Below are 22,593 nucleotides of genomic sequence, written 5' to 3'. Positions count from 1 at the left end.
AAGGAATGGGTCATCATTCCTTAGAGCCCAAGAGGTTGGGGGATGAGGTTAAGTATTAAAAACCGTTTTTCATATTCGGAAAAATGACCTCCGAGCAGCTGATTACAAGAGGGCACTTGCAGCCGGGGAGAAAATCGTGCTCTCTCTCTCTGCCATGGTTTCTGTTCAACGCTCTCCGACTCCAAGCTTCAACTCAGGCAAACAAGATGCGGATAATAATTTAGAATTAAGCTTGCGTGAAAACTCCCTAATTATGTGAGGCATCTAAGCGCCCGAGAAAAGTTTGCCATTTTATGGATACAAAATAATCACATCACTGGCAATTTAACGGAGTCTCTACATCCTCAGAAATAGGCTAGACATTTAGCTTACCTAAAGGACTGAGATAAAGGGTGAAATCTGGAGAAAAAAAAGCCAACGAAAGCAATAACAAAAAGGAAAGGTAGATCAGCTAGAGAAGTCAAAATCCAAACCACCAAACTATATCGTCTTACACTACAGAAGAAAACAGCAAAAAAAAAACATTTATACCACTCATCAACTTTTCATGAAATGTAAATTCAGAATCATGAAAATCCCGTAATCATGAAGACATCGTGAATGGGAAGCTTCCCGACAAGGGAACAACTCTGCCTAGAGATGAAAATTCTGTTAACACGGCATTTGATGTATTCTAATACTTGGAAATTCAACATAGGTTTTTTTCGCCCCCATTAATCATTCCGTGATGAAAAACAAAACAACAAAACAAGGATTAGAATATTAGAAGTGTAAACAAGTATGCACTACACCACTTCAAGCTAAACGTGGAATAGAATCCAAATAAAATAGTTTCCACAAACATGCAGGCAAAACATACAAGCAGGAAACGTACAATATAGTATAGACTCTGTTCACACGAGCACTTCTTAAAAAAAACATACATGAACATATTCAGAGAACATATTCATGCCACAACTTCCTATTTTAAAAATTCTCAAAATGAAACCGGAAAAGTGTTTAATGTTAAATAACAGACTCATTTAAAATGGGGGGGTGGGGGGAATGAGAAAACTATAAAAATGTCTACATATTTGTAAAGGAGGTGAGAAAAAGAATATATATTGACCATTCGTTAACTTAACATTACCTTTCGGGTTTAACCACAAGGCAACTGATAGGATATATGCTTGAGAAGCATTTCGGTATTGACATAAGGTTCTATAAAAAAATGCAAAGATCTTGCATTTAGACAATATTACTACATTTAATGAGTCACCTAAAAGCTTTAATCAATACTTGGTTTGTGGACAGCATTTAAATTGAGTTCCCCAGCAAAATCAAGAGAAGATAGTCTCCAAATCAATTGGTTTTACCATATGATCTTCCTTGAATGGCTAACTAAAATGACCCCAGCCATAAAGGTCTGATGTGAACAGAGACTGAACGAATACTTACCTCCCATCATCTGCTTCGCACTGCACAACAATTATATACTGTACCTCAGTCAAGCAGTAAAATGTCATCTAAATAAATCCAGTTACTTATAGCAGGCTAGGTTCCTCTTTAGCTAGTTAATATCAAAGTTAGGTTGATGTCAGAGTCATACACGTGGGAAATGTGCACAATATAAAGCTAGGCATGCAGAATTAGCAGCCCTAAATATGAACAAGTTTTGAAGCAGAAACAAAGCATCCGAAAATGAATCAGTCTATTGATTTACACAGCATCCATTAAAAGCAATTACAAACAAGCTGGCGCTAATTCTTGGCTTGACAACAAGTCTCATGTATGGCTTCCTAACAAAGCCTGCCCGCAAATAAGTCAGGTGAGTTGGTTAGTCCAACAATATGACCAAGTCAAATTTCAGCTCTAGTTTTTTTTTAAAAGCCTCGAAGGATTAATACAAATCATCAACTCCCTCTCTCCTGCCCGCCTACCCCGCATCAATCTTCAGCACTTCCTATATCCCCATCAATTCACAATTCACACGTATAGCAAATTGAACAGTGGAGGATCATTTTCAATAGGCAAAGTTTCTTCACAATGTGGTAAGGTACCCATCAAAGGTAAATGGTGTTGGCCACTACCACAATTTAAACCTGCAATAATAAGATTTGGCTAACCCAGTTTCACCATTTGTTCATTTTCTGTTGATTAAACACTGCAACTTGCTCAAAATAAACAAAAAAAAAGCCCCAAAACACACTTCTGTTCTTTCAAGTGGTCACAACAGATAACGAATAGCTAAATTCCAAAACACCCAGAATTTATTGAATTCAAATATTTGACAACCCCACTCGAGACGAATGCAAATACAATCCAAACCAAACCATAAAAACCTTATAAGGGCAAACTTACTTCATGTCTTCCAGTTTCTTGCTAATAGCTGAGCTAACGTTTAGAAAAACAGCAGACGTCTTTTGTCCAGCTTGAGAAAGTGTTTCTTGAGTCTTCTTGTATCTACAGAAAAAAGAGTACAGGAGTTCACAAAAAGTTTAGTGATTACCTATCAATAAGGTCACTTGTCAAATGCAATAAACCTGATTTTTATAGTAGAATTGCAATATTCTGCATCGCACAGCACAAACCAGCTGGTGAACAACAGGGGGAAAAAAAACAAGTCATTTCGGCAGGACACCTGCTTTATGTGATACCTGCAGGAAAAAAACCTCAGGCACCAGAGCACAGCCAATTACAGGGAGAAATGTGTACACAAATTATCAGATTGGTGAAAGAACAAGAATAATGAGGCACTTCGTGTTAAAGGACTGATGAGGTCACAACAGCAGACAAGGCATCAACAGATTAGGTTTAGAAGTAGATTACAAGGCAGAAATCCAAAAGGGTTTGGGGACAGGTCAAACTGCAGAAGCTTCATCCGCCCCCTCCCTTTCCCCAGACTGAATTACTATTATTTCGCCCCTCCTTTTTCAGTTAATTATTTTCCTGTCGGGGTGGGAAAAGAGAGAGGAAAGAGGGGCTCTCTTTGGAGCTGAACTAGCTCCAAGGTGACATGTTTGACAACGGAATATTGGAATGGCGCCAGCCCTCTGCGACAGTCTCTAGTCCCGGTTCCCGAGCCAGGCAGGTCCACAGTATTCCAGGGCACTCTCTGCTGATGGCGGCACAGCCCAGCCAGCCTGGCGCATCAGCAGGACTTGGAAGGGCCGACCAGTCACTGGGGACAGGGAATCCTCCCACTCAGCTCCTGTTAATCCTACAAGCCAAAGCTCCACCAATTGGCCATGCTGCAATACTATTAAAAGCAATAAAGATACCACAAGTAGCTGAAAGCCAGGTCTCTTTGCAATCAAAAGTGCACTGCCCATCTGCTATGAAGAAGCAAAAGGTGGATTTAAAATATAAAATACATTAAATCTTCTGAGGCACCAACTGGTCTCAATTTGTCCCTCCTCCAACTATATAAGCTCTATATTATACAAGCTCGTGTTGCTTGCAGTGGACGCAGACACAAGTCATTACAACGCTCGTTCTATTCTGAGTGAGTTGGCCTGGGGCCAGAGGGAAGAAAAGGAAGAGTAGATATCCATTAATCAGGGCCTTAAGGAAGGAACCAAAGTCTAAGATGACAGTTCTACCTACAGTGATGCTATAGAATTTTAATCCAGGACAATGACAAATAGACCCACAGACCAGAAGCAAAGCATAACATAAGAGGCAACAACAGTATACAGGCAGCTGCCAATCTCAAACAAAGAATACACAAAATAGCATTGTAAAAGCTTTTAGACAACGTAAATATCATTTGCAATCATTTCACTCCAAACTGTTCCACATTTAATGCAAGTTTGCTTTAAATTTACAATGGAAGAATGCTTCAGCTATAGACAAACTAATATTCGTTCTCATGAAGTTCTTTTTATTGGGATATTTTCACTTATAAACACTAGCTTCAACCAAAGGATCCAATATGGAATGTAGATTGACACATAGACAGACGCACAGACAGACATTTCATCTTTATCTATCTCTATCTGGGAGGACTGTTAAATATGTACACCTTGCATATTGCATTGTGGTGTGTGGAGTGAATACTGCTGAGATAACCTAAGAAAGGAATCACAGAGATGTGCAAAGGAATAAACTGCCTTCCTTGCAAAGGAAATAGTAATTAGAGGGAAAAAATTCCTTCACTACCAGGGATCAATTCCCTTTTCAAATGCACAGGACAAGGTTAAATAGGTCATACCCTTTGGACGGAGGAGAGGACATCTAATCCAGCATCAACAAGAAGCTGAATAAGGAAGATAATCAAAATTGAAGGGTAAATTTGTTCTGTTTGCCATGGTACATCTTAACACATACTTGTGGTTTTTAATGCTTCTTTTACACCTTCTTCATGTAAGTACAATACCTCTAACGCTGCAGAACAAATGATTCAAAACAGAGAAAATGAACAGAAACTAAAGAGGCAAAAAAATAAACTCTTATGGTTATCACATATATGTCAGGATACACAGCATATCACCAGCACAAGATTGCTTGCTGACAAACAGAAACAAACAACAGCTTCCCTAGCCAACAGTTTCAATTTTATGATATATTATATATTATTTAATTTTGATGAAAGGTCATACCTGAAATATGAACCTAATTTTCTCTTTCAAATGCTTATTGATTCACTGTGGATTCTTAACGTTTTTATATTTCATAAATCCCAAAATGTTACCTTTACTTTAATATTTATTCAGTCATCGGTTTATCTTTCCTCTGGCCTAGTTTTAGAAAGTGAGGGAAGATTAAAATAAATCTCCTAAAAACATTCACAAAAGACAATTAGAAAATTGGTGTCTATTAATGGCTTAACAGGGTGCAGTCAGCACTAACTAAACAGGAAAAAACATCCCACAAATTTGAGCCGGGCAATTGCTGATAATGGACCATTTACTAAAGTGTCAACATGTAAAGCAAAGCTTTTCCATACCATTAAAGAAGGATCCAATAAGATTAGCATTACTTAGTATTCCCAAGTCACGTAATATTCTGTTCTTCCGAAGTGCGGCATGTGATTGGTGAAGTTACCTTCACCCATTACTAAAAACGAAGGCACATAAACAAAGATGGAAGAAGGCAGGCTGCTATTGAACCTTTGCTAATTAAATTGCATGTCAGAGAAACTCATTCGGGTGAGAGACTTACATCGGACATCTGGCTTTTCGTAATCTTTGCTGGTAAGAATTAGGTGTTCTGGGACGCTACCCTATGTGAAGGGCGCTATATAAATGCAAGTTGTTGTTGTTAATACTGTGATTCAATTAACAATATAGAAACAACAACAACAACAACATACAACAAATTACATTTGTATAGCGCTTTTCATGTCGAGAGCTCGTCCCGAGGTGGTGGACAGTTAGGAATTTGCCCCCGAGCAGGGAGAAGGTGGAGGGCAAGGAAGTTAAGGGTAGGAGAATGACTGAAGGCACCGTGGAAGAGGAGGGTCTTGAGATGTGTCTTGAAGGAGGCAAGGGAGGGAGCAAAGCGAAGCGACATCACTCCATTTTACTAAATTCCTGTCTCATTCAATGGCACAAACACTCCCACATTAAGAGTTTCCCATCCCCAGCACAGAAATGCAGAGGCCAACCTAAGCACCCTCTTTACCACCTCAGGCAAGATCAGCATGACAGCATTCACCAGGAATCTAATCGGACCTCCCCAATTATTACAATTTGCTAGGCTGAATGACCCCCAAGTTATACCATGGCCCATTTACCCATCAGAGGAGCTCCACTTTTGCTTAAATGTTAATTTCATGCAGTATTTCACAAATTGTTAGTAAACAAGGTTCTCTGAATACATGCAAGATTTCACCCAACCTAGTTGCACCTAATTTTTAACCATTGAAAAACCACTCACACTTCAGACTGAGTTATTGTCTTATTCAAATCTTCAACTGTTCCAGATGCTCTTGTATAACTATAAGCAAAAGAAAATTTAGTAGATAAGAAAAATGCACTCATGAATTTTAATTGGGCACCGTAAATTGACATGGCAACGTAAGCTGCTCACTACAGTCATTAAACATTATTTGGTTGCTTGGTTGCCAGTCAACTATTCCAACAGGCTCTTTACCTTTACGTTAACTAGTTCGTGTATATGAAGTAACCGTGCAATGTACATTTAGTTCATCGCTGCAACTCCAAAATTTGTTGGGTGACATGAACATTTTTTTTTAAACAAGCGATGTGGTTTGACATGTTGTACAGACAAATTATTTAATATGAAACAGATCACTAACTATTGAATGCACAAACACAACTTTAACCAGATGCAAAAATAAACCTTGCCAATTTGTACAATACGAATGCTAATAATTTCAATAACAATTCCGAGTTCAATCACTAAATATTGCATTACAAACATAGGAAGCCCAGTCCAATGAGCATCTGTTGATTGCTTCAGATCTGCTTCATCTGATCCATTGGACCAGTCAGCCTCCAAAAACCACTGCATTCTGCTGACACATATTGGTCTCATTAAGGATTTAAATTTTGAGCTCTAATTAGCTAATTAATCTTCCCCTTTAACACAACTTGTACAGTCCATTTACACGGCACCGCGCAAAAAAGAGAGGGAAGTTTATCCTGGTGTCCTGGCCAACAATCCACCAGCTAGAATTGATCATCGACCATTATAGCTGTGTGTGGGCGCTCAGGACTTCTCAAATACAAGGATTATTAAAATCCCAAAAGATTTTAATAATCTGTGGAATTCACAGAATTACGTTTTTTGAAAAATGAAAAGCTTTTATTGCCATGGGGGGGGGGGGAAAAAAAGCATACTATTTCGGTTTTCAAATAGTTTTTGTAGGCTGTCATCCACATTAGATTTCAACATTTCAGCCTGAAATCTTTTTTCTCTGAGGGGGTGAATGCAGAGGACCAAACAAAAGAGTTAACATCTGACAGTATATATGCTCCTAGGAATACCAATTTTTTTTTTGATAGATGTAGCACAGCAGAGGCTAATTCTGCAGGGAAATAATTCTAGACTACTAAAATCAGCACTTAGCAATATCTGCAGATATATGAAAAAACCACCCTTTTGGATCAGATACACAGAATGCTACTGATCTGTACTGTAAGATACCTGACACCACAAATCACACAGGGTGGGGGGGCTTTATTGAAATATTCCACTGCAATATGGATTTGAGAAAATGTAGGCCAGTATTTCTGGAATTATTTTCAGACAGAGAAAAAGGATGATGGCTCCTGGTCACACAAGCTGAAGCCCAATTTATGCTGCCTGTTTGCTGGTAAATTATTATTAAAACCATACAAGAGATTTGAAACCAAAAGCTTTGTACAGACCATTCTTAACAAATTCCAACTGATGGTTCAAATCTTAAAAATGGAAAATTGTGCAAATTGTACAAGTATCTGTGCCAGGCTCCGGATTTCCTTTACATAACAGACTATTCCACTGTCTAATCCACACAGTGAAAATTAATAAGAAAAAAGGGCAATGTGATTGTTAATAGGAGAAAAACTAAATCTACAGAAAACATCTGCACAAAGTATCTCCACTGGTTATAGTATAACTCCTGTACAAGGAGTTCTTGCTTTTAACACATTCACAATAACTTATTTTCTCGAGTGTTAAGTCGCCCTGTATCATGCATTTAAATAGAGGTACCACACAGTTTATTTTAACATGTAACGTTGAGTAACCTCATCGCTTAAGCCACCAGGACTTTTGGCTATGACACCACTTAAGACAAATTGAGTAACTGCAGAATCCACCGTAGATGTAAGTTACATTTGCGACCATTTTCATTGACCGTAATGGCAATAACAGAACTGCTAAACAAATAAAACTTAGCAAAACAAAGAAGCTGAGGGAGAGGAGGGAGAAAGTAGGCGTTTTAAAAAAAGGTGCAGTGATTAAGTTAAAGCAATTATGTAACTTCCAACCAGTAACCAAACAATTCCAACCACAGTAAAACAATGCACTTTACTGCCCTATATAAATTCACTGAACATTAAAAGAACACAAAGGCAAAACGGTTTGTTGTAACCGAAATGTTAATTAATCTCAAATTGTATACCTGCAGTGACAGAATGGGTTAACATTTGTTATCCTTACCACCATGAATCTTTACCATCACTTCTAACCCTGTCAGCTGGGAAGAACATCTCAGCTGGCTGCAAAGCTCTTATTTGAAATGAGTCAACTCGACATCTACAGGCACTGCTCCACAGTGTATAACAGCAAATAAACAAAAACAACAACAAAATTACATTTATAGAGCGCCTTTCACGTCGGGAGGACGTCCCAAGGCACTGAACAGTCAGGGGTCAGGACCTGAGCATGGAGGAGGGGTGGGGGAAGGCAGAGAGGTGTAAATTAATTCACATTAAGTTTAGCAATCTCGCCAGAAAAGCTCTGATGGAGCTGTTGCGAAAAATGTTATTGGTTTAGTATTGTAAGGATTGCTTAACTACATTTGGCACATTATTGGGTTCGAAGAGAAGGAGGTTTCCTTTCATTTGCTTGTGTTACACTCCAGCTGAAATGCACCCTGTGTCCTTCACTTTCACAAGGACATTCAGAGAAATTGGAAATGTAACAAATCTGACGCAATGGGAAAGCATTTGTTTCGCTTGAAAGGTTGGTAGATAAGTCTTGCATCTACATCAGTCTGCAGCAGTGATATCCCTCTAAACATATGCCGAACAATAGTATTTCTCAGATTAACTCGAATACATTTGTCGAAGCCTTGAGACTGTTTGTCTACGTAAACATAAAATGTTCCAGTCTTGTGTTCCAAGTACTTACGCGTTAGACGTTTGCACATTCTGCCAGCTTTTGCTAAAATTGTCCTTCAGCTCATTAAATGGAGTCAACCCCAACTTCCTTTTGATCTCAGAGGCATGTTTTTCTTTGGCAAATAACACCTGTCGAAGTGTTGATATTTCTTCTTCCACCTAGGAAAAAAACCCAGCAAAATTGTAATCAACAATTGCATTTTCAACATTCATGTTATTAGCCAGTTATTAGCAAAATATTATTGCCAGTTATAAGCAAATATTGATTTCATTGGGTTCATACTGTATAGGCACAATGGAAACTAACATATTGATAAAGTTTTAAAAACTTTTATAGTTAACCTTCGGCGTCTACAGCTTCTGTACTATTTTCCAAATTCCCGGTGCCAGCAAAAATGATAAGACACATTCATACATATTAAAATAACTGCACAACTTTGAGAGATATTTGCTTACTTAGAAATCTGAAAACAATACAAGAAAATCAGCCTGAAATTCAAGAGAACACAGCAAGTGAAGGCATGAGGTGGGTTATGAACAGTTTGCTTCGACGATTCTATTCATGACCCCAAAAAGGTAATGAGTCACATTTTTACAAAACTAAAACTAAAGTTGTAGAGGTTTGAAGAATAGTCTTACTTCCTTCACTACTTTTGTACAAGCAGGACATGTTTTTTCCTCTCCATTCAATTTCCTCCCATGTCATTAATCATTCACAAGGAAACAAGACAGAACATCAAAACATATCCTTGTTTTAATGTTCAAGAAGCTGTTAACACACCAACCCACTGCCATATTGGGTGGAAACAAACAAATTGATTCAGATAGTGGCTTTTTCCCCAACTGTAAAGACATTCCATTGTCCATCTGTTTGAACACGAAAGTCACACCCATCATGATGCAACAACACCTTTGAGATAAGTTTAAAAACATCATTCACTTATCTCGGGGCTAAAACAAGTAGTTCATCGATATCTAAACAATATTAAAAAGTAAAAACTTCCTAAGTATAAACATCAGTATGTTTTACAACACTGACTGCATGATTCACCTTGATTTCTTCTTTTAAAAACGGTTACAAAATGTACGTTAAACACAGGAACAATAAACAATTTTAGTTACTGACGGTGTACAGCATCACAATCCCAAGCAGTGTCTTGTTACTGCTCAACAACCAGGATACCAGGAGAAATTCCCTTTCCTTTCCAGACAATAGAATACAATCTTCAATATCCACTAATTAGGCAGGACCTTGATGATTCATTCAATAGAGGACACCTTCACAACACAGCAATTACCCCCTGAAATAATGATGCACAATCCAAAGCATGGGTGTGTTAATAAATGTCTTTATTCTCAACTCACTCTCAATGCATGCCAATCCATTAACCCTAACCACACCTACGTGTGTCCCACTCCCAGTGTCATTTTGCACTTCCTGTTTTTTATCTTATTGGCTTTTCCATTCTTAATTGACTTTTTTTATTTCTGAAAGGGATAGTACACTGAAGTGTCAGTTGGGAGTATGAGCTTGAATTTCGTAATAGGCTGGAAGACACAACCTTGTAACCCAGCGGCAAGAGTTGTACCAACTGAGTCAAGCCGCCAAAAACACAGGCGTACTGAGATTTGTATGTACCACAAATTTCTTCCAACTATACCTTTACGAGTTCTATCTTCAGCTCCTCACTTTCGGCTTCAGATAGTCCTCCAAGTGCACCCACAGATGCAGCTGCGTCCACAGGCACATCAGTCATGTTTTCGGACATTAGACCTTTGTTAGGAGAGTTAAGGTTGATATCTGTCACAGGCAATCAGAGCAAACAACGAGTAAACAGCCAGCAAAAGAAGCAATTTATAATAGGAGCCCAAGCACAAATAATAAAATAAAATAATAATCCTTGCATTTGATATAGCGCCTTATCACGCATTCGAGACGTCTCAAAGCACTTCACAGAATATACTGTAAAGTGAATTTACTGTATATTTTTGGGGCGAAAATATTGCAAAGCAACTAACTGACCTATTGCTATAAACACAGCAGCTAACCAGGATATTCAAACAGCTATCTATAGTTGCCTTTCTTCAAGGACACAAGCTCATTGTGGTTAAGCACAGTTGACTTATGGGTACATTCCTAATTGGAGGGAGTGGGGGAAAACTGTACAATCCTAATTGTCTAAATGTAAAATGTAGATTTAAAATTGATAATTTGGGGGCAAAATTTGGAATGACAAGTGGCAGGATTACTCATATGAATGGTTCAGTAAATTAGTAACCTTTAAAGCGTCTGAAGAAAGGAAAGTTGTTTTTCTCAACATCCGTAATGACCTAAATCAGTGGTTCAGCTATTTCTCATTGGAATCTGTATATAGGGCAAAACAAAGCTGCATTTCCGACTCATGAACACAAACCTTTTGAAGATTAAACAAGACAAAAGGTCTTGGCCTCTTTAAAACTATATACCTGCAGTTTCCCAGCGCTTTGGGACGCCCTCCCAACGTGAAAGGCGCTATGCAAATCTAATCTTGTTGTTGTTGTTTCATAATTTTCTCTGAAGTACGTTTTATGTGCCTTTCACTTTTCAATACTCTTCCCTCCAAGATTGGGTGCACTCGCGTTGCTGCAAAACTAAATTTAGCGTCCTACTCTACAACTCGGTTTGCCATAGTATCTTTCGCCGCAGGATAACTTACCACTCGACTCCATTCACAGATTTGATTTAAAATTCACAAAACACTGCATCGCATATTGTGAACCGAAGCCACGCTTCCAGTTTGTAGATTGCCTTTCACAGCTCAAAAAAAAACGTTAATGCTATTCAGCGCGATCACAACTTTTTTTTTTTGCAAATTAAGAACCGTGCTGTTTGAATGTGGCAATTTCAACAGCACAAACTTCCAACTATTAAATGATCAGTTGCTTTTTTTATTCTTAAAAAGGTACAGTATTTGGCGCAAAGTGCCAATTCCTGAAGCGCAACTAATTCGGCTCTCCCTTGATCTCCTAACAGCTGCAATTTTGAAATGAAGCGAAGTTCGAAAAGGCAGTAATGGCCATTTTTCAAACCCTGCAGACTTTGGGAGAGACATGATATCTTTGTACCTCAACTGACACTCACCTTACACTCCCTTCTCAAAAGGTTGAAGACCTTGGGAGACGTGATAACTTTGTCCCTCAACTGACACTCACCTTACACTCTCTTCTCAAAAGATTTATTTTTTAACGGGGTGGGGGGGGGGGGGTTGGGGGGGAGAGAGGGAGGAGAATCAAGATGTTAAGACTTACGAGCACCCAAAAAAACACCATCGTACTTGTGATCAGCATGCACAGGAACATTTGGTCATTTCCTGGCTCATGTGGCTGAAGGCCACAAAACATTGTGTATGCATTCAGTGAGCCATTAAGCGCAGAGACCTTTATTGTTCTGAGCACATTCGCACAGTGCATTTTAAAAGACTAATCATGTTGGTTTAGAACAGAAAACAGTTGGTCTGGTCCCAGAATATCGCATTTTTAAAAAAAAACTACAACCTAATGACACTTTTGCCTGACTTACTTGAAGCTTCCAAATGAAAAATGGTATGGAGAGGTTTATACAAAAAAAAAGGTTCAGATGTATGCAGAGAAGATTAACCAGTTGTCATCGGTTTGAGACAATTATTTGTCTTTATACATTACGCTAAAAAAAAATCCTAGCCATTATAGTTCCAGCGATCTATTGGAATTTATATATCTATGGACCAACAGGTTATTCTACATTGTTAGTTTGTGCACTGTGGTGCCTCAAAAGAGCTACTGGGCATTAGGATGATTTTTACTGTAACACCAACCTCAACTCACTGAAAAAAAGGTTCTTTATTTGTATTATTTTCTCTCTTTATTCTTAAAAAGGCACAGCATTTGGCGCAAAGTGCCAATTCCTGAAGCACAGCTAATTTGGTGCTTCTCAATTTCGCCTATTTTGATTATGTCTAACCCCAAGTCTTCTTTCTCCAATTCTCCGCCCATGTCAACCTGTCAAAATGTTTTTTCTTCACGAGCAATTACATTGAAACAAGGGAAAAGGGAAGCACAAACAAACATACAAAAAGTACACAAGCGGGCTATAAGCGTTTGGAAATACTGCCTTCGTTTGTGGCAACACAAGAGCGGTTGGATTTCACGTTGACACAGGTTTTAGAAAACAACAAAATTCCAACGCCAGTTCCATCAACGCATTGTTGGTAAACAACAACCTGCATGAGATTAACACCGCCCTCTCGCAGGAAAGAGGAACGAAGCAAATACGAAGGCAGCACTGGTTATGCGCTGGAAACTAAATATTTACTTCCAACCGATGCTCCCGCTTAAAACAAGTAACGATTGGGTTAGAGGGGGAAGGGGTGGGGGGGGGGGGGGGAAATATATATAACATCATGCTTAATGGACCAGTGCCTAAAAATCCTTCCTCCCCGAGAGGGGCGTTGGTGGGGGGGGGGGAAAAGAAATTGCACGCTGTGAAATGAACATTTCGGCGTGAAGGCGCAACTGGCCGCCGCGTTCGGCCCGCAGAACACACAGTCACTACACTTGACAGTGCCTCCCGAGGATCGGTCTTATTGGACGTACGTGAAGGGCGGGGAACCCCCCCTTTTTTTTAAAACAATAAATTCAACAACACACAGTCCAACAAAGCGTAAAAGGGGAAAAAGTTGCGACGAAACGGCTGCGGTGTCGGTCAATCTGAGCCCCTTTTCCTGTGGGTGACACTCACGCAGACCCGAAAGATAATAAATGTCTATATTATATATAAATATAAATTATATATATATAACACACACACAGAGAGAGAGAGAGAGCAATTAACACCACAGCTGAGTGAGGCCTGTGAGGGTGTTGTCTACCCCCCGAGGCCTGGATTGACTTCACTGACTGCCTGTGTGTGTGTGTCCTTGTGCTCTGGCCACTCCCCCCTCCCCCACCCTACCCCCCCACTTGCCCCCCTCCCAACACCCCATTCCCTCCCAACACCCCATTCCCCCCCAACACCCCATTCCCCCCAACACCCCATTCCCCCCCCAACACCCCATTCCCCCCCCAACACCCCATTCCCCCCCAACACCCCATTCCCCCCAACACCCCATTCCCCCCAACACCCATTCCCCCCCCAACACCCCATTCCCCCCCAACACCTGGTGTCGTAATTGCTCTCTCTCTCTCTCTGTGTGTGTGTATATATATATAATTTATATTTATATATAATATACACATTTATTATCTTTCGGGTCTGCGTGAGTGTCACCCACAGGAAAAGGGGCTCAGATTGACCGACACCGCAGCCGTTTCGTCGCAACTTTTTCCCCTTTTACGCTTTGTTGGACTTGTGTTGTTGAATTTATTGTTTTAAAAAAAAGGGGGGGGTTCCCCGCCCTTCACGTATGTCCAATAAGACCGATCCTCGGGAGGCACTGTCAAGTGTAGTGACTGTGTGTTCTGTGGGCGAACGCGGCGGCCAGTTGCGCCTTCACGCCGAAATGTTCATTTCACAGCGTGCAATTTCTTTTCCCCCCCCCCCACCAACGCCCCTCTCGGGGAGGAAGGATTTTTAGGCACTGGTCCATTAAGCATGATGTTATATATATTTCCCCCCCCCCCCCCCACCCCTTCCCCCTCTAACCCAATCGTTACTTGTTTTAAGCGGGAGCATCGGTTGGAAGTAAATATTTAGTTTCCAGCGCATAACCAGTGCTGCCTTCGTATTTGCTTCGTTCCTCTTTCCTGCGAGAGGGCGGTGTTAATCTCATGCAGGTTGTTGTTTACCAACAATGCGTTGATGGAACTGGCGTTGGAATTTTGTTGTTTTCTAAAACCTGTGTCAACGTGAAATCCAACCGCTCTTGTGTTGCCACAAACGAAGGCAGTATTTCCAAACGCTTATAGCCCGCTTGTGTACTTTTTGTATGTTTGTTTGTGCTTCCCTTTTCCCTTGTTTCAATGTAATTGCTCGTGAAGAAAAAACATTTTGACAGGTTGACATGGGCGGAGAATTGGAGAAAGAAGACTTGGGGTTAGACATAATCAAAATAGGCGAAATTGAGAAGCACCAAATTAGCTGTGCTTCAGGAATTGGCACTTTGCGCCAAATGCTGTGCCTTTTTAAGAATAAAGAGAGAAAATAATACAAATAAAGAACCTTTTTTTCAGTGAGTTGAGGTTGGTGTTACAGTAAAAATCATCCTAATGCCCAGTAGCTCTTTTGAGGCACCACAGTGCACAAACTAACAATGTAGAATAACCTGTTGGTCCATAGATATATAAATTCCAATAGATCGCTGGAACTATAATGGCTAGGATTTTTTTTAGCGTAATGTATAAAGACAAATAATTGTCTCAAACCGATGACAACTGGTTAATCTTCTCTCATACATCTGAACCTTTTTTTTTGTATAAACCTCTCCATACATTTTTCATTTGGAAGCTTCAAGTAAGTCAGGCAAAAGTGTCATTAGGTTGTAGTTTTTTTTTAAAAATGCGATATTCTGGGACCAGACCAACTGTTTTCTGTTCTAAACCAACATGATTAGTCTTTTAAAATGCACTGTGCGAATGTGCTCAGAACAATAAAGGTCTCTGCGCTTAATGGCTCACTGAATGCATACACAATGTTTTGTGGCCTTCAGCCACATGAGCCAGGAAATGACCAAATGTTCCTGTGCATGCTGATCACAAGTACGATGGTGTTTTTTTGGGTGCTCGTAAGTCTTAACATCTTGATTCTCCTCCCTCTCTCCCCCCCAACCCCCCCCCCCCCACCCCGTTAAAAAATAAATCTTTTGAGAAGAGAGTGTAAGGTGAGTGTCAGTTGAGGGACAAAGTTATCACGTCTCCCAAGGTCTTCAACCTTTTGAGAAGGGAGTGTAAGGTGAGTGTCAGTTGAGGTACAAAGATATCATGTCTCTCCCAAAGTCTGCAGGGTTTGAAAAATGGCCATTACTGCCTTTTCGAACTTCGCTTCATTTCAAAATTGCAGCTGTTAGGAGATCAAGGAGAGCCGAATTAGTTGCGCTTCAGGAATTGGCACTTTGCGCCAAATACTGTACCTTTTTAAGAATAAAAAAAGCAACTGATCATTTAATAGTTGGAAGTTTGTGCTGTTGAAATTGCCACATTCAAACAGCAGGTTCTTAATTTGCAAAAAAAAAAAGTTGTGATCGCGCTGAATAGCATTAACGTTTTTTTTTGAGCTGTGAAAGGCAATCTACAAACTGGAAGCGTGGCTTCGGTTCACAATATGCGATGCAGTGTTTTGTGAATTTTAAATCAAATCTGTGAATGGAGTCGAGTGGTAAGTTATCCTGCGGCGAAAGATACTATGGCAAACCGAGTTGTAGAGTAGGACGCTAAATTTAGTTTTGCAGCAACGCGAGTGCACCCAATCTTGGAGGGAAGAGTATTGAAAAGTGAAAGGCACATAAAACGTACTTCAGAGAAAATCATGAAACAACAACAACAAGATTAGATTTGTATAGCGCCTTTCACGTTGGGAGGGCGTCCCAAAGCGCTGGGAAACTGCAGGTATATAGTTTTAAAGAGGCCAAGACCTTTTGTCTGTGATTCTTGTTTAATCTTCAAAAGGTTTGTGTTCATGAGTCGGAAATGCAGCTTTGTTTTGCCCTATATACAGATTCCAATGAGAAATAGCTGAACCACTGATTTAGGTCATTACGGATGTTGAGAAAAACAACTTTCCTTTCTTCAGACGCTTTAAAGGTTACTAATTTACTGAACCATTCATATGAGTAATCCTGCCACTTGTCATTCCAAATTTTGCCCCCAAATTATCAATTTTAAATCTACATTTTACATTTAGACAATTAGGATTGTACAGTTTTCCCCCACTCCCTCCAATTAGGAATGTACCCATAAGTCAACTGTGCTTAACCACAATGAGCTTGTGTCCTTGAAGAAAGGCAACTATAGATAGCTGTTTGAATATCCTGGTTAGCTGCTGTGTTTATAGCAATAGGTCAGTTAGTTGCTTTGCAATATTTTCGCCCCAAAAATATACAGTAAATTCACTTTACAGTATATTCTGTGAAGTGCTTTGAGACGTCTCGAATGCGTGATAAGGCGCTATATCAAATGCAAGGATTATTATTTTATTTTATTATTTGTGCTTGGGCTCCTATTATAAATTGCTTCTTTTGCTGGCTGTTTACTCGTTGTTTGCTCTGATTGCCTGTGACAGATATCAACCTTAACTCTCCTAACAAAGGTCTAATGTCCGAAAACATGACTGATGTGCCTGTGGACGCAGCTGCATCTGTGGGTGCACTTGGAGGACTATCTGAAGCCGAAAGTGAGGAGCTGAAGATAGAACTCGTAAAGGTATAGTTGGAAGAAATTTGTGGTACATACAAATCTCAGTACGCCTGTGTTTTTGGCGGCTTGACTCAGTTGGTACAACTCTTGCCGCTGGGTTACAAGGTTGTGTCTTCCAGCCTATTACGAAATTCAAGCTCATACTCCCAACTGACACTTCAGTGTACTATCCCTTTCAGAAATAAAAAAATCAATTAAGAATGGAAAAGCCAATAAGATAAAAAACAGGAAGTGCAAAATGACACTGGGAGTGGGACACACGTAGGTGTGGTTAGGGTTAATGGATTGGCATGCATTGAGAGTGAGTTGAGAATAAAGACATTTATTAACACACCCATGCTTTGGATTGTGCATCATTATTTCAGGGGGTAATTGCTGTGTTGTGAAGGTGTCCTCTATTGAATGAATCATCAAGGTCCTGCCTAATTAGTGGATATTGAAGATTGTATTCTATTGTCTGAAAGGAAAGGGAATTTCTCCTGGTATCCTGGTTGTTGAGCAGTAACAAGACACTGCTTGGGATTGTGATGCTGTACACCGTCAGTAACTAAAATTGTTTATTGTTCCTGTGTTTAACGTACATTTTGTAACCGTTTTTAAAAGAAGAAATCAAGGTGAATCATGCAGTCAGTGTTGTAAAACATACTGATGTTTATACTTAGGAAGTTTTTACTTTTTAATATTGTTTAGATATCGATGAACTACTTGTTTTAGCCCCGAGATAAGTGAATGATGTTTTTAAACTTATCTCAAAGGTGTTGTTGCATCATGATGGGTGTGACTTTCGTGTTCAAACAGATGGACAATGGAATGTCTTTACAGTTGGGGAAAAAGCCACTATCTGAATCAATTTGTTTGTTTCCACCCAATATGGCAGTGGGTTGGTGTGTTAACAGCTTCTTGAACATTAAAACAAGGATATGTTTTGATGTTCTGTCTTGTTTCCTTGTGAATGATTAATGACATGGGAGGAAATTGAATGGAGAGGAAAAAACATGTCCTGCTTGTACAAAAGTAGTGAAGGAAGTAAGACTATTCTTCAAACCTCTACAACTTTAGTTTTAGTTTTGTAAAAATGTGACTCATTACCTTTTTGGGGTCATGAATAGAATCGTCGAAGCAAACTGTTCATAACCCACCTCATGCCTTCACTTGCTGTGTTCTCTTGAATTTCAGGCTGATTTTCTTGTATTGTTTTCAGATTTCTAAGTAAGCAAATATCTCTCAAAGTTGTGCAGTTATTTTAATATGTATGAATGTGTCTTATCATTTTTGCTGGCACCGGGAATTTGGAAAATAGTACAGAAGCTGTAGACGCCGAAGGTTAACTATAAAAGTTTTTAAAACTTTATCAATATGTTAGTTTCCATTGTGCCTATACAGTATGAACCCAATGAAATCAATATTTGCTTATAACTGGCAATAATATTTTGCTAATAACTGGCTAATAACATGAATGTTGAAAATGCAATTGTTGATTACAATTTTGCTGGGTTTTTTTCCTAGGTGGAAGAAGAAATATCAACACTTCGACAGGTGTTATTTGCCAAAGAAAAACATGCCTCTGAGATCAAAAGGAAGTTGGGGTTGACTCCATTTAATGAGCTGAAGGACAATTTTAGCAAAAGCTGGCAGAATGTGCAAACGTCTAACGCGTAAGTACTTGGAACACAAGACTGGAACATTTTATGTTTACGTAGACAAACAGTCTCAAGGCTTCGACAAATGTATTCGAGTTAATCTGAGAAATACTATTGTTCGGCATATGTTTAGAGGGATATCACTGCTGCAGACTGATGTAGATGCAAGACTTATCTACCAACCTTTCAAGCGAAACAAATGCTTTCCCATTGCGTCAGATTTGTTACATTTCCAATTTCTCTGAATGTCCTTGTGAAAGTGAAGGACACAGGGTGCATTTCAGCTGGAGTGTAACACAAGCAAATGAAAGGAAACCTCCTTCTCTTCGAACCCAATAATGTGCCAAATGTAGTTAAGCAATCCTTACAATACTAAACCAATAACATTTTTCGCAACAGCTCCATCAGAGCTTTTCTGGCGAGATTGCTAAACTTAATGTGAATTAATTTACACCTCTCTGCCTTCCCCACCCCTCCTCCATGCTCAGGTCCTGACCCCTGACTGTTCAGTGCCTTGGGACGTCCTCCCGACGTGAAAGGCGCTCTATAAATGTAATTTTGTTGTTGTTTTTGTTTATTTGCTGTTATACACTGTGGAGCAGTGCCTGTAGATGTCGAGTTGACTCATTTCAAATAAGAGCTTTGCAGCCAGCTGAGATGTTCTTCCCAGCTGACAGGGTTAGAAGTGATGGTAAAGATTCATGGTGGTAAGGATAACAAATGTTAACCCATTCTGTCACTGCAGGTATACAATTTGAGATTAATTAACATTTCGGTTACAACAAACCGTTTTGCCTTTGTGTTCTCTTAATGTTCAGTGAATTTATATAGGGCAGTAAAGTGCATTGTTTTACTGTGGTTGGAATTGTTTGGTTACTGGTTGGAAGTTACATAATTGCTTTAACTTAATCACTGCACCTTTTTTTAAAACGCCTACTTTCTCCCTCCTCTCCCTCAGCTTCTTTGTTTTGCTAAGTTTTATTTGTTTAGCAGTTCTGTTATTGCCTATTACGGGCAGCTGCACAACTTGAAAAGTGGTATGTCCCATCTATATGCTGAGTGAATCGGTAAGAGCGCAATGTACATCTACGGTGGATTCTGCAGTTACTCAATTTGTCTTAAGTGGTGTCATAGCCAAAAGTCCTGGTGGCTTAAGCGATGAGGTTACTCAACGTTACATGTTAAAATAAACTGTGTGGTACCTCTATTTAAATGCATGATACAGGGCGACTTAACACTCGAGAAAATAAGTTATTGTGAATGTGTTAAAAGCAAGAACTCCTTGTACAGGAGTTATACTATAACCAGTGGAGATACTTTGTGCAGATGTTTTCTGTAGATTTAGTTTTTCTCCTATTAACAATCACATTGCCCTTTTTTCTTATTAATTTTCACTGTGTGGATTAGACAGTGGAATAGTCTGTTATGTAAAGGAAATCCGGAGCCTGGCACAGATACTTGTACAATTTGCACAATTTTCCATTTTTAAGATTTGAACCATCAGTTGGAATTTGTTAAGAATGGTCTGTACAAAGCTTTTGGTTTCAAATCTCTTGTATGGTTTTAATAATAATTTACCAGCAAACAGGCAGCATAAATTGGGCTTCAGCTTGTGTGACCAGGAGCCATCATCCTTTTTCTCTGTCTGAAAATAATTCCAGAAATACTGGCCTACATTTTCTCAAATCCATATTGCAGTGGAATATTTCAATAAAGCCCCCCACCCTGTGTGATTTGTGGTGTCAGGTATCTTACAGTACAGATCAGTAGCATTCTGTGTATCTGATCCAAAAGGGTGGTTTTTTCATATATCTGCAGATATTGCTAAGTGCTGATTTTAGTAGTCTAGAATTATTTCCCTGCAGAATTAGCCTCTGCTGTGCTACATCTATCAAAAAAAAAATTGGTATTCCTAGGAGCATATATACTATCAGATGTTAACTCTTTTGTTTGGTCCTCTGCATTCACCCCCTCAGAGAAAAAAGATTTCAGGCTGAAATGTTGAAATCTAATGTGGATGACAGCCTACAAAAACTATTTGAAAACCGAAATAGTATGCTTTTTTTTTCCCCCCCCCCATGGCAATAAAAGCTTTTCATTTTTCAAAAAACGTAATTCTGTGAATTCCACAGATTATTAAAATCTTTTGGGATTTTAATAATCCTTGTATTTGAGAAGTCCTGAGCGCCCACACACAGCTATAATGGTCGATGATCAATTCTAGCTGGTGGATTGTTGGCCAGGACACCAGGATAAACTTCCCTCTCTTTTTTTGCGCGGTGCCGTGTAAATGGACTGTACAAGTTGTGTTAAAGGGGAAGATTAATTAGCTAATTAGAGCTCAAAATTTAAATCCTTAATGAGACCAATATGTGTCAGCAGAATGCAGTGGTTTTTGGAGGCTGACTGGTCCAATGGATCAGATGAAGCAGATCTGAAGCAATCAACAGATGCTCATTGGACTGGGCTTCCTATGTTTGTAATGCAATATTTAGTGATTGAACTCGGAATTGTTATTGAAATTATTAGCATTCGTATTGTACAAATTGGCAAGGTTTATTTTTGCATCTGGTTAAAGTTGTGTTTGTGCATTCAATAGTTAGTGATCTGTTTCATATTAAATAATTTGTCTGTACAACATGTCAAACCACATCGCTTGTTTAAAAAAAAATGTTCATGTCACCCAACAAATTTTGGAGTTGCAGCGATGAACTAAATGTACATTGCACGGTTACTTCATATACACGAACTAGTTAACGTAAAGGTAAAGAGCCTGTTGGAATAGTTGACTGGCAACCAAGCAACCAAATAATGTTTAATGACTGTAGTGAGCAGCTTACGTTGCCATGTCAATTTACGGTGCCCAATTAAAATTCATGAGTGCATTTTTCTTATCTACTAAATTTTCTTTTGCTTATAGTTATACAAGAGCATCTGGAACAGTTGAAGATTTGAATAAGACAATAACTCAGTCTGAAGTGTGAGTGGTTTTTCAATGGTTAAAAATTAGGTGCAACTAGGTTGGGTGAAATCTTGCATGTATTCAGAGAACCTTGTTTACTAACAATTTGTGAAATACTGCATGAAATTAACATTTAAGCAAAAGTGGAGCTCCTCTGATGGGTAAATGGGCCATGGTATAACTTGGGGGTCATTCAGCCTAGCAAATTGTAATAATTGGGGAGGTCCGATTAGATTCCTGGTGAATGCTGTCATGCTGATCTTGCCTGAGGTGGTAAAGAGGGTGCTTAGGTTGGCCTCTGCATTTCTGTGCTGGGGATGGGAAACTCTTAATGTGGGAGTGTTTGTGCCATTGAATGAGACAGGAATTTAGTAAAATGGAGTGATGTCGCTTCGCTTTGCTCCCTCCCTTGCCTCCTTCAAGACACATCTCAAGACCCTCCTCTTCCACGGTGCCTTCGTCATTCTCCTACCCTTAACTTCCTTGCCCTCCACCTTCTCCCTGCTCGGGGGCAAATTCCTAATTGTCCACCACCTTGGGACGAGCTCTCGACATGAAAAGCGCTATACAAATGTAATTTGTTGTTTGTTGTTGTTGTTTCTATATTGTTAATTGAATCACAGTATTAACAACAACAACTTGCATTTATATAGCGCCCTTCACATAGGGTAGCGTCCCAGAACACCTAATTCTTACCAGCAAAGATTACGAAAAGCCAGATGTCCGATGTAAGTCTCTCACCCGAATGAGTTTCTCTGACATGCAATTTTGATTAGCAAAGGTTCAATAGCAACCTGCCTTCTTCCATCTTTGTTTATGTGCCTTCGTTTTTAGTAATGGGTGAAGGTAACTT

The 22,593-nt window shown here is 39.4% G+C and overlaps 2 protein-coding genes across 2 annotated transcripts in view; one reads left to right on the top strand and one right to left on the bottom strand.

Moving 5' to 3' along the window:
- tpd52l2b (tpd52 like 2b) overlaps positions 1-22,593 on the bottom strand; it is a gene marked incomplete at its 5' end in the record, with an annotated part of 35,896 nt that overhangs the window by 3,608 nt on the left and 9,695 nt on the right. Inside the window, 4 exon segments of the mRNA NM_001292549.1 lie at positions 2,341-2,442; positions 5,860-5,919; positions 8,785-8,933; positions 10,436-10,555. Of these exon segments, the coding sequence (NP_001279478.1) occupies positions 2,341-2,442; positions 5,860-5,919; positions 8,785-8,933; positions 10,436-10,555 (431 nt within the window).
- LOC121850391 (tumor protein D54-like) lies at positions 16,089-21,777 on the top strand. Its single transcript, XM_042341954.1, has 5 exons — positions 16,089-16,101; positions 16,762-16,782; positions 17,005-17,144; positions 18,645-18,793; positions 21,699-21,777. Exons 1-5 carry the CDS (start codon positions 16,089-16,091, stop codon positions 21,760-21,762), a joined length of 387 nt encoding a protein of 128 aa, XP_042197888.1. The 3' UTR covers positions 21,763-21,777.

Source organism: Callorhinchus milii, unplaced genomic scaffold (genome assembly GCF_018977255.1).
Source record: "Callorhinchus milii isolate IMCB2004 unplaced genomic scaffold, IMCB_Cmil_1.0 Scaffold18, whole genome shotgun sequence".
Classification (NCBI taxonomy): domain Eukaryota; kingdom Metazoa; phylum Chordata; class Chondrichthyes; order Chimaeriformes; family Callorhinchidae; genus Callorhinchus; species Callorhinchus milii.
Note: the sequence above shows the minus strand (reverse complement) of the source record. Positions and strands in the feature narration are given on the sequence as shown.